Source organism: Etheostoma cragini, chromosome 24, assembly GCF_013103735.1.
Source record: "Etheostoma cragini isolate CJK2018 chromosome 24, CSU_Ecrag_1.0, whole genome shotgun sequence".
Classification (NCBI taxonomy): Eukaryota; Metazoa; Chordata; class Actinopteri; order Perciformes; family Percidae; genus Etheostoma; species Etheostoma cragini.
The window spans coordinates 2,785,626-2,798,004 of record NC_048430.1 but is presented as its reverse complement, the minus strand read 5'-3'; the positions used below and the strand labels follow the sequence as shown (position 1 = coordinate 2,798,004).

Below are 12,379 nucleotides of genomic sequence, written 5' to 3'. Positions count from 1 at the left end.
TTTAAATCACAAGAGCTTTTATTTGACACAGCTTACTAATTGCTTTGAATTGTGAACTGAAACATAAAACCGGGTATTGCAGCAGTGACGTATGGGATCCAGGATGGATCTGATTGCAGCGAGTGATAGACAAATAGTGTAACAGCTTCTTTTATCCACGGATGATTTCTCTCTGTTGACAGGGTATTTGTTCCGGAAGGTTTGTGTTTGAGGATGATAAACGGATGTGTTTTTGTTCTTAAAGATTTTTCTCCTAGTAGTAAACATTTCCACCCGTTGGTTCTTCTGTCGGCAGCTGACTCTGTCCAGCAAAATGGAAAGCAGTATAGAGTATGCCTTCAACACGAGGGATGTGCTGCCTGCCTCGTTAGTTCATGGGGAAGGTGAACGCATCTGCAGCTTAGTCTTCAGACATAACCTCAAAGTCTTTACAATGTTCAATCATTTAATCACGCTGTTAGGGAGACACAAGAAACACAAGAAAAGAAAGAGAAAAAAAAGTCTTGTGTCTATAACAAAACCACGTTTTGATTGCATTATAGATATGACTCTGTCACAAATACAGAGGTAACATAACAATTTGCTGTCTAACAAGATGACGCCTCTTGTGATTTTTTAACCAGACCAAAATAACCTGAAGCCAATGAGGATGCTAAAATGAGCTAGGTAGCTATAAATCTCTACAAGCCTCATTTCAGTTTAAATCATCAATCTTGTATTTAAAAATAGTGTTGTGTGGTTAACTCACTAAAACCATTGTAGATTAATTCTTTTTAAAGCACAAAAAAGTTGTATGTTAATGATTAAGATACTCCCAGGTGTAATATACAATATTTTGCAAAACTGGAGGTTTTATTAAAGGCACATACCTTATTTTTCCTCAGTATTTTACTTGATACAGAAGTTTCAAGTAAAATACAAAGGAAAAACTTAATGGAAATCTGGCAAGGGAACCCACAGCTCAGGAATGCAAACTCACTTCCTGGTTATAGGACTACAAACTGAACCCCTCTACCTTTGACTAAGGGTGTAGATTGTTTGGACCAGTTGCTGTAAAACCTGGAGCGTCACAACTCCAGAATCGCTTTGTTTGGGCATGTATGAACACAGCAATCACACTTGGATGTGGCGCAAATCAAACGGGCATGGATCCAAGAAATGGGGGGGGGGGTCTCAGCTTGCCTCCGCTCAAACTCTGGAGCGGTTTGGTTGCAGTCAGAATGCTATCGACCCTACTATCAGTACGAATTGGCTCACGCATTGCCCGAAATATGGATGGATGGATGGATAGGAAATAACTCATGTTGATAAACTATGCTATGGCTTATCAAGATAATTTATTTGAGTTTACTTCATGCGCGTAGTCTGGCTATCACCAGACCAGGCCAAGCTTAATAGATTTGAGACTGAGCGTTGGTCTGGGGAGTCTGCTCTGTGGGGGTGTGATGAACGGGCATAGTTCAAATGACTCTGTACGCAATTGGAAAATCCTTCAACCAATCAGAGCACCGATCTGGGGGATGTAGAAGCAACAGCGGCATCAACGGGTTTGCTATACTTCGGGGGCTCCTGGTATAGAAGCCTGTTTGTGATTGGTTCTCAAGCAGGAGAATTACATGTGCAGGTTTCCGGACCGAGCTGCAGGGAGGAATCATATCTCCGGCAGAGTGGGCGGGACTTACCCACGTCCCTACGATGCGCGCCCTTTGAAGAACAAATGTCGTGTGAGTGTGTGGCGGTATGCACCCATCAGAGTCTCCGACTGCCAACTCTTATGCTGCATGTCTTCTATTAAGATGCCCCAGGACATTGTTTTGTAGTCCCAGTCGACACACATGCTGGAAATGGATAATTTGTTTATTTAATGAATCACATAAATGCAAAAAAAAGACAGTTAGCAATGGTTGTGCTTCGTAATAAAGAATAAAAAGAAAGAGGAGGAAGCATTCTGAGGTGAATCTTTCTGGTAATATTTCTGATCAATGAGAGAACAGCTTGCTCGCACATGGCATTTGTTTAAAACAAAGGGAAAAAGTCAACAATTGCATCAAATTAGTAAACCGCAGACTATTTTCAAGGTTGCAAACAATATGATCCATTACATTGTTAGTCAGGAAAATTATACTCATGTGTGGACAAAGGTTAGAACTTAACATGCACTTCTTACTGCTTACCTTTAGAAAATTACATGTCAGGGGTTGGCACAAATGTTTTGTCTCTTGGAAGCACCAAATGTCCAACACAGATGAAAAAAAAGGAAAGTCAAGCGTCATGCGGCCGTTCTAAAGACGGCTTGGAGCAGCGACCTGATCTTGGTCGGCCAGTAATCCAAGTGAAACGTGCTGAAGGCCATCCTGAACTTATCACCTGAAAGAGTGTACAGAGCCAGGTTGAAAAAGGTGTTGAATCCAGCCAGAGGCCTGGAGATAATATACATTGCATGCACAATGTGCTCCACCATGCACGGCATCCTTCGAGTTTCTATCCGCAACACACGCAAGATATGATATGGCAGGAAACACACGGCAAACACCACCAGGATCAGCACGGTCACGCGCCGTGCTCGCATCCGACACGGGCTGGTTGTGTATGGCCCTTTGGCCAACTCTTTCACTATACCGATGTAACACATGAATACCACCACCAGAGGGAATAGAAATCCGAATGCAGTAAGCAGCCGGACATACCACATACTTAACATGTTACCAACGTTGATGGTGCTTGCAAAGTCTAAGCAGTATGTCTTGTTGTTGCGCTGCTCTAAGGATATTATCGTCAACATAGGTGTGATTTCAGCAGCGGCGATGATCCAGACAGCTAAACACGCAATTATACCCCAAAAACTTTGCTGCACCTGCGCTGCCCTCAGAGGCTTGACCACCACCACATAGCGGAAAACGGCCAGACATGTCAGGAAGAGGATGCTCGCATACAGGTTAAAATGAAAGCCAAAGCGCACAAAGCGGCACATGAAGTCGCCGAGTGTCCACGAATCCCCGTTGCTGTAGTAGTAGACCAGGAAAGGCATACTGAGGACATAGAGGAGGTCAGTCAGCGCCAGGTTGACCATGATGATGCTGTTGCTGTTCCATGGACGCAGCTTTGTCACATAAATGCCAATGGAAGTGATGTTGCCCATCAGGCCCACTGTGAAGATGATGGTGTAGCAGACAGGCAGGTAATATCGTTTGATCAGCTGGTCCACATTGGTGCAGTTGGGATGTTCCATGGCTGAGTCCTGTTGAGAATCAAAAGCAATTTTACAGACCGCATTTCAAAAATATAACTATGAGAATAGGGATCTGGTCAGAGAAGTGGTTTAAATTGCAGACAAAGAGGCCATGTCCATGATTTTTAATGATCCATGAAGTTAAATGCTGCAGTGACTCACAAATTACGCTGATATTTCTGGACTCAAGATATTGAAATGTGTCTGAGTTTGAAAAGATAATTTAAATCATTGTTTGGTGAAATAGAAAAGCAAAGAAAAAATATATATAAATATATATATATATATGTATATATAACTTCAACACATACATTCAATATAATTAATAATTGCAAAAATGTGCTTGTTGACAACTAGAAAGATATATTTTAGTTGTGCTCTTTACTGAGGTACAAACAGCTGCTTGGTAAATGACTACAATTAATGGATTACAGAAATGTTTGTTGATTTTTATGTCCATCAGTCAAACTGTTTTCTGCGCCATTTGAAAACTTAAACCTGGTATTAAATGTTTGTTTGTATGGCCCTTGGGGACGTAGACACAAGGCAAACGTCACCATATGGAGTCGATATGACAAACATACAGTAACCAGGGACCTGCAAATGCTCAACTATTTTCACCAGCTTCTCAGAACATTTGACAGTGGATTTTGTGGAGTTTTTTTAAATGCGTATACACTATCTGCCTGCTGCGACCTCTATATGTATGAGAGCAGTGAGAATATACCAAAACATCAAAGCTGTACACCATAAGACCAAAACAATGAGCTGAAAACTGCTGAAATGCTCCACGTGCTGAGGGGAATGGCAGAGTCAGGTGGCAACTCTCTGAAGGTGCGTCCCTACCAGTAACACTATCCACCACCATCCATAATGTTTTCAAATATGCTGATAAATGCTGAATATATGGCTTTCAGTAATGGAACCTTTGAGCTGGATGTTTCCCTATTCAGGTAGCTACATACACATTATGTGTTTTGGAGTGAGAAGGAAAATAGGCTACGACCTGGTCATCCATCCTTTTTCCCTCAGCTGTCATATAATTGTCAAAGGCAATTACTGCTTGAGGAAGGAAGGAGAGAACAGGGGTAGATATCCTAGAAAAGAAACAAACAATCAAGCAACTCAGTGGGGAAGAAGCAAACAAAACCTTCTTCTCTCCTCGTCAAACAGTGTGGTTTATGAGTGTCTCTCAGGATATGACAGCGCCTATGGCATCCTGTCTTGATGGCAGCTTCCGTTAATGCTGTCAGTGCAATCTGCTCTCATTATAGATCTGAGGAGATGTACATATTTACACATGCAAGTGTCATTTACACATGGCGTGTAGACACACAGAATTCCATAAGGGAGGGACATGTACAATATTGATCCTAAAGCTAATATAATCCTGCTGAGTGTTAAAAACAGAAACACAGGCTGGATCAAAAAGGTATAGTTAAAAAAATAGATTTTTCTACTCACTTTTAGTTACAGTGTCCTTTTCAGAGCTCACTCCAAACCTTCAGTGTCTCATCTCTGTTTGTAACATCCATCTACCTGTCACTCCTCCTACTCTCTCCTGTCCTCTTCAACACCCCAGGGGGAAACTCCAGCATAGCTTAGTTCCAAAGCCCACTGTTGTGTACTTCACCTTCAGACATGTGCACTAACTTCCTGGTGTCATGCTTGAGCTGATAAAGCTCAAGGGTCGCTTCATTGACACAGATCAGGTGTCGGGATTTTGCTTCGAAAAAAGGGTTAGCATGTGTGGGAACACATTGTGTTTTGATAGTTTAAACTCTCCAGTGCACCTTTTGTTGAAGAAAAATGGAAAGATGTCTTTGTTATTGCTTTAAACAGGCACGTGATTACCTCAGGTGACTTCCAGAGCTAAATCTAGCAGACAAAGAGCTTGCTTCTGTTTAAAGCAATGAGGAAGTTTGGCAAATACGGGAAATGAATGCCTAAATTACAGCATCATCCGTGAAAAAGACCAAACTCTATTCTTCTCTTTTGTTTGAACAGCTGCCAGAGATTTCTGTTAGTTCCATAAAGGAACTAAAAGGTGTCAACATCCTTTGACACATGCAACACATTAACAATAGTTCTCAGTGCTGGGAATCAGTTATTCAAGTATCAAGTATCAAGTATTTTTTTCCAAATGTGAGAGAAAAGCTTTCGGTTGGAGGCCTGTTTCTGTCTATTTCCTGAATCCAAGTTTTTTCTTTAAGCTCTTGTAACCGAGCCGGAAGAGGCCTCGGCAAAACTGTATTACAGGTCAAACATCGACGACGCCAACTCGGAACTGGCGTTTTTCCACCGCATGGTACCTCCTCGACTCACCTCGACTCTACTCTCCTTTTTGGGTTTTCCATTACGAAATAAAAGTTCCTGGTACCTGCTAACAGGTACTTTTTTTAGTACTACTTCAGTCGAGGTTCCAAGCGAGCCGAAGCGTTACCTGAAGATGACACGAAAACCTGCAGACTGCTGATTGATCAGAGAGAAAAGAAAAGAAAAGAATAAAGAATTTTAATACCAATGAGTCTTTACTACTGGTAAAATAAAAGTAAGGGTAAAAAATGTCCTTACTTACATTAGTTGACCCCCATTATTATTTATTTCAAGCATTAATGAGTGTAATAGAATCCTTTAAACACATTCCATCTCCTTTACAGCTGCAGTGCAGAGTTGCAAACCCTTCTGGTTTTGTGTTATTAATGATTCTGTGTGAGGGCAAACTGCATAGACACACCTTAACTTTTCCATTCTTCATCTTTTTTCAATTTCTTGAACTTGCAGTATCATTAACCCCGGTCAAGTTGACACACAGAAGAAGGTGTGACACGCGTTTAAGGATCATATGCTGTGTTTAAATGTAAATACTTCACCTACAATTAACCCAGTTCCACTTCCTTGTTTTCCATTAAAGTACAAAGAAGCTACAAATATACATGTGCTCTCCACTGTCTGCTCCCAGGGCGTTGATACAGTCTCTGTAATGTCAATTTTCTGCAGATCACACGAAATCAGAAGCAGTAAAATAAGTGAAGAAGTTTACAAATGTTTATTTTACAAAAGAAATGCTAGAAATGGTGTAGAGCCAAGCTTTATAGAGCAATCTAAATCGAGGCTTCTTTTTTTTAATAATGTCAGGATGGTGCCGTTTTTGAAGAGGCAGCATAACGGAGTGTTTATAGTACAGATGAAAATCAACTGAGTTCAGAGAAAAATTTATGTCAAAAGATCATCTCGACACAGAAATTCTGAGTGCAGAGGATGAGACGCCTCAGAGGCAGCTCGCTGGGGGAGGAGGGGGTTGTCAGGATGTGTTGTTGGGGGTGCTAAGAAACAAAGAAAATGGTTCTGTCTACAGTTTGGGCATCCTGGCAGCGTTGAGGCGCATGGATACACAGGAGGAGCCGGCAGCGTAACGCATCTCCCTCAGCATCCCACTCCACTGCTTCTTATCATCCTCATACCTAACAAGACCAAGAGCAGAGTCAGATCTGGGAACAAACACAATGGTAACCATCCAAAACTTGGGAAGCTTGGTCCCATAACTTGAGAAGACTTACTGCCAGACGTCAGTGACCTCTGTGGGAGCCACCTCTTTGCTCTCCGTCTCAACCATGGCGAAGCCGCCCACAGCGTACAGGGAGCCGCCGTTGCTCAGCAGGTTGACAGAGCTCCTCTCCTGGGGAAACTCTGTGAAGGACTCCCACCTGAGGAGATACAACACGGAAAGGTCAAGTTTAAGATGGGGCTCTCATTTTAAATGCCATTTGTACCTTGGTGGATTTGTCTACCAAGGCACTATCGGTAGACATTAGTATGCCTGGAGGCCCGAGGGTAATATTAAATGTATAATTTACCTGTAACATACAGGTAAATTAGCCAATACATGTGAAAGAAGAAAACACTATTTATCACTATTGAAGTCTGTATTTTAAAATGCCCCTTTTCAGATGTTTTTCTACCCAAAGAAAATTTATTTTATGTCACTTTTCATTGCATAATGTCCCATTTCATTCAAATACAAGACGCTTGGCACAGTTACAGCAGCAGCCTTTAGATTCTAAATGTGTTTTTCAGGGAAACTAGCTAGCTAACAGGCAGTTAGCCGCGAGGTTGGAGATTTGTGCTAATGTAAAACATGACATGAAATAAGTGTCGATGCCAATAGGAAATCATGACAGGCTTTTAAAAAAGGGCATTTATAAGAAAATAATTATATTAATAAAAAATGTACATGATGAAACAACAATTCATCATAATGAGTTGATATTTAATGATTTCTGATATAACTTCACTGTATATATACTGCATGTACACGTACAGTATATACATATGTATATACTTTATATATCTGTTATTTTACACCATCCATTCATATGTTTATTTCAGAATTTGTTATTATTTATATAACTAACACTTTGGGGCTCCACAGCCTGTGTTTTTTCTTAAATTAATGATGTCTAATTGTGGTTGTTGTTGTGAATCATTGAATGTAAACAGAATCATACTTGTTTGTTGCAATGTCATATGCTTCACATGTTGCTGTGAGGCCTTCCTCGTTGACTCCACCAGCCACCACGATCTTGCCGTTGTGGACGACAGCTCCAAACATGGCTCTGGGCGTCTTCATGGCTGCCAGCTCCCGCCACTCGGACTGCTTGTGGTTGTATGAAAACACCTTGTTGAGGGCTTTGCTGTGGAGATGAAGGAACAAATATGATCATGGGAATGTTAGGGTCCCATCCTGCCCCCGGCGCAGCTCGGCCCTGACGCAGTTGTTAATTATCCGTCCAGCACCCATGTCATTTAAATAGTGTGTTCAGGTGAATTCTTGGCGTGTTGCTATCTTGAGGCGGCAGAAAGTGATCGTGCCACCGACCAACAAAAACCTGGTCAATAGCGCAGCATTTCATTGTTATTTTGACAGCGCATTAGTGAAGGGCCAAGGCTTATGCACAGCACGCACACTATGCCTGTTACACACACACACACACCCACACACACACACACACACACACACACACACACCCACACACACACACACACACACACACACACACACACACACACACACACACACACACACACACACACACACAAGAAGAAGAGCAGCAGCACACACATGCAGAAGATTACAAATAATAATGTTAATAATTATTAATGAGTATTTTGGGGTTGGCAGTGGCACAGTCAGCAAGGGTTTGGGTTGGGAACCGGAGGGGTGTTGTTTCAAGTCCCCACATGGACCGAAGTATGGTGGTGGACTGGTAGCCGGAAAGAGGCCAGTTCACCTCCTGGGCACTGCCAAGGTGCTCCTGAGCACAGCCAAGTCTTTACAGACAGTTTGGTATTCTGTCCAGTATCTGATAACACATATATACTGGGACAGTAGGGTTTAAGCATCTAATCTGAAACAAAACTGGATATGGTTGGTGGAAAATTATTATTATGATGTTGTGTTTTTCTTGTAATTTTGGGGGGGGTTTCTTCATTTTTTAATGAGGCTTTGAGTAAAGGTTTTCGGCCTTTTTGGTCTTCTCTTTGCCATGCAGGTTTAAATGTTTTCCCACCGATTGTTAATGGCATGGTGTGTCCTTTAAGAGTCATTCACACATACACAGCTTATTGTGAAATACAGTGTTAAATCCTAAAGTTTGACGATCAACTGGCTGTTTTGTTCATGTGTCACTGCTGCATGCGCTGCAACACAGTTCATATGTTCAGTGGTTCTGCAGACCCGTAAAATTGAAGTAGATGCACAGGATCAGTTTTATGGCAAAATATTAGACAGTCCTGGAATGTAGCAGTCTTTTCTTTGACGTACCATGCAGCGATGCACTCTGGCAGCATGTGATAGACCACAAACAGCTGCAGTCACACGCACACGCACACACACACACACACACACACACACACACACACACACACACACACACACACACACACACACACACTCACTTGTCATCGGTTTTTCCTCCAATGCAGTAGACCAGTCCTTTGTGGGAGATGACAGCATGGCCGTGGATCTTCAGAGGAAGCTTTTTGGTCTCAGTCCACTTCATCTTCCTAATTAATTAAAATTAAATTCATAGCTTTAAATTATGTTGTTCCCACTGAATATATTGCTTTTGTTTTGTACAGACTTTTTAGAGCCAAATCCATTGGGATTTGTGATAAACTGGTAACAAGGAGAATATCCTAACTTGAAAACCAAGAAAAAATGCTGCATAATTAACGAAGAGAGCAAGTAAGAGGGTGAGATCGCATCATAACAAGGTGAATTGTACTACACTAAAAAAAAAAAAGAGTGAGGGAAAAGAAGCCAATAATGCTACTAACTCAACATCGTAGCACATCACAGTGTCCAGCGACTCGTTGGTCTGGAGGTCTTTTCCAGCCACGGCGAACAGCAGGTTCTCGCTCTCTCCGATGTTGAAGAGGCATCTTGGAGAAGGCATGGGCGGCAGGGCGACCCAGTCAGATGTGAGTGGATCCAACTGTGAAGAAAAGTACATTACCTCTTGGCACCCATTAGCTGTGTCTTTGTCTACTCATGAAGATGGAAATGAACCATCATACTGTGGTATCCACATATTGATTTTGCTGTAAAATATAGTAGATTTTAAGGCTCTGGTGTTTGTGTAGACCTTAAACCTGATGGGCAACATGGGAAAAATAACCTTCGATTGATCACAGAAGGATTTAACGAGAGCAGTTTCCCAGTAAGTCTTGTGGCTACACACTGAAAGACTACTTTGAATTTGTGTTCCATTTTTCTCTGCTTTATGTATCGGTTGAGTTCCATTAAGACATTGAAATGCAAAGAGGGTTTGCTGAGAACGACAGTTTGTGAGCACCTAAGTTAGATGAGAAGATTGACACCACTGTCGTTTGCACAATATAACTGCCAGCAGGGGGTTAGTTTAAATTAGCACAAAAACTGGAGCCAGGAGAAGAAGAAGAAAAAGGTGAACTAAAATCTGCCTACCAGCAAAACTACAGCCCATGAATTCACTCATGTTTTGTTTTTTAATCTTTTTTAAACCTTTCAAACGTGTTAAAATGAAAAAATCCATGCTGGTCTCCTGGCTCTAGCTTCATACTTGACATTAAGATATGCCAGAGGTGTCGATCAGAATCTTGTCAAGAAAGTGATTAAGAATGTTTTCCAAAATTGTCAAACAATTTCTTTAAATAATTAATTAATTGCAATGAAGGAAGTAATAAAATGGAGGAGTATCAAATGAAAGGAAAACCTGGTTACCAAGTAGAAGTAACATTGCAGGGGTGCATCTTTGTTTTCCTCATCCACAAACAGTCCTCCAATGATGTAGAGCTGGTTTCTCTGTGATGCTAGGCTGACGTGGTTACGTGGCACCTGCTCCGACATGGCTGCCAGGAAGCACTCGTTCTCGCTGACGTCATACGCCACCGCCGCCGTATCATTGATCATGACGATGAATTCCCGTGCGTACATACCGTGTCTGCGGTTGTCATTCAGGAAGCCAGGGAATGGGCTGTCTTCCTCCTCCTCGCCTCCTTCTAAGCCAGCCCCCTTCTCCCCCTCCTTTTTGGGTGTCTCTGGAAGTTTCCCCTTGAAGGCATCCCTGATGATTTGGATCGTCTTCTGGAGCTCTGGGTCGGCCTTGATGATCTCATCGGTCTCCACTTTGTCTTCGAAGTACTTCTCTGGTAGTAGGCGGAAGCGGATGCAGTTGAAAGCATCCTTCAGGACCTTTACACGCTCCTTGTCATAGCGGACCCAGGCCATGAGCGCCTCAAACACAAGCTCTTCCTTCTCAACGTTGAGCGCGTCTCCACCAATGATGGCAAACAGCTCGTGGGCTGCGAGCTTGAGGAATTCCTCTTCTTTGTAGAGGAGCTCAAAGCGGTCTGCGATGTAGTTGCGTGCAGCCACCGCGAGCCTGGGACAGCTGAGCACCAGGCCCATCCTGAATATGGCCATGCAGTTGTCCAGGGAGATCTTCTTCTGAAGGTAGTTGACGCAGACCGTGAAGACAGAAGGGATCTGGAATCTGTTCGCCACAGCAATTATATCCTGCACATTGTCGTCGCTGAGGTCAATCTCGGCCGAGTAGAGGTACTGGATGATCATGTCCAGGATGGAAGGGTTGACGTCTTCCAGGACCACCTCCTTGGTGTTCTCCACCTCCTTCCCGTCTTCCGTGAAGAAGATTTCCCTGAAGTAGGGGCTGCAGGCGGCAATGATCAGCCGATGGCAGGGGAAGCTGCGGTCGCCTACCTTTAGGGTGCAGTCTACAAACTTGTTCTCATTCAGCAGTTCCTTCAGCCCGTCCTGAAGCAGGGTGCTCTGGAACAGGCGCAGCTCTTCCTTGATTGCATTGGGGTCCATGGTGTGTCAGGAGAAACAGCGGGTGAACAAGGGGGTCTGTGGAAAGAGGAAGGAGACGGCGGCCACAGGTCCTTTGGGTAGTCGGTCCTGGCTGGAAAAGGCAGAGCACAGAAAAGGTTCCTAGAGTGAAGACCCTGCAATTTAATCCCGTCCCACTCTAAATATAGCTCCCTCTGCCCCCTTCCTGCTTTAGCTCCAGTGGAATCTGAATGGGCCAAATCGCAGCACAGGCCTGGGCTTGGAGCAGCTGCTGTCTCAGACTGAAAGAAGCAACTGGCTGCTCAGGCTGTGCCACCATGATTCAGCTCCCTAAGTGTCATGTGGCTGACTAACAGTGGAGACAATGCTGTCAAAGCCCTCGAATAGCTCACCTAAAGCTGTACGAATGACTGGGAAGATATTTAGAGCAGTTGCTGTCATGTTAAAAAAATGTGTTTATAGATCTCCTTACATTTATATCTGATTTTCATTTATTTATTCAGTCAGCTAAATCAACTGAACTGATTTGGGCTAATGTTTACATTAGCCCAGTTTGTTATCTGTACAAACAAATAAGACAGTATCGTTAATTATCATAGGCAATTTTCAATTACTAGTTATCATAACCAACACTGATACTACTACTTTTACTTCCGGTTATCAGTCATCTTCTCATGAGTTGCTTACTGATGATTTTCTCAGAGCCCAAGCTTCCATTACCTTTACTATCACACACATATGCGAAAGAAAAGAAGCAAATTCTACATTTGAAGCAGCAAATTTCACAGCAACAACAG

The 12,379-nt window shown here is 42.7% G+C and overlaps 2 protein-coding genes across 2 annotated transcripts; both read right to left on the bottom strand.

Moving 5' to 3' along the window:
* Positions 1 to 2,185: 2,185 nt before the first annotated feature.
* LOC117939300 (2-oxoglutarate receptor 1-like) lies at positions 2,186 to 5,098 on the bottom strand. Its single transcript, XM_034864534.1, has 2 exons — positions 4,694 to 5,098; positions 2,186 to 3,238 (listed from the first exon to the last, which is right to left on the bottom strand). Exon 2 carries the CDS (start codon positions 3,227 to 3,229, stop codon positions 2,270 to 2,272), a length of 960 nt encoding a protein of 319 aa, XP_034720425.1. The 5' UTR covers positions 3,230 to 3,238; positions 4,694 to 5,098; the 3' UTR covers positions 2,186 to 2,269.
* A 1,161-nt stretch (positions 5,099 to 6,259) lies between these two features.
* On the bottom strand, positions 6,260 to 11,739 carry LOC117939265 (kelch-like protein 41b). Its single transcript, XM_034864463.1, has 6 exons — positions 10,494 to 11,739; positions 9,569 to 9,726; positions 9,188 to 9,295; positions 7,738 to 7,923; positions 6,790 to 6,936; positions 6,260 to 6,693 (listed from the first exon to the last, which is right to left on the bottom strand). The coding sequence occupies exons 1-6, from the start codon at positions 11,601 to 11,603 to the stop codon at positions 6,582 to 6,584; spliced, it is 1,821 nt and encodes a 606-aa protein (XP_034720354.1). The 5' UTR covers positions 11,604 to 11,739; the 3' UTR covers positions 6,260 to 6,581.
* Positions 11,740 to 12,379: the final 640 nt, after the last annotated feature.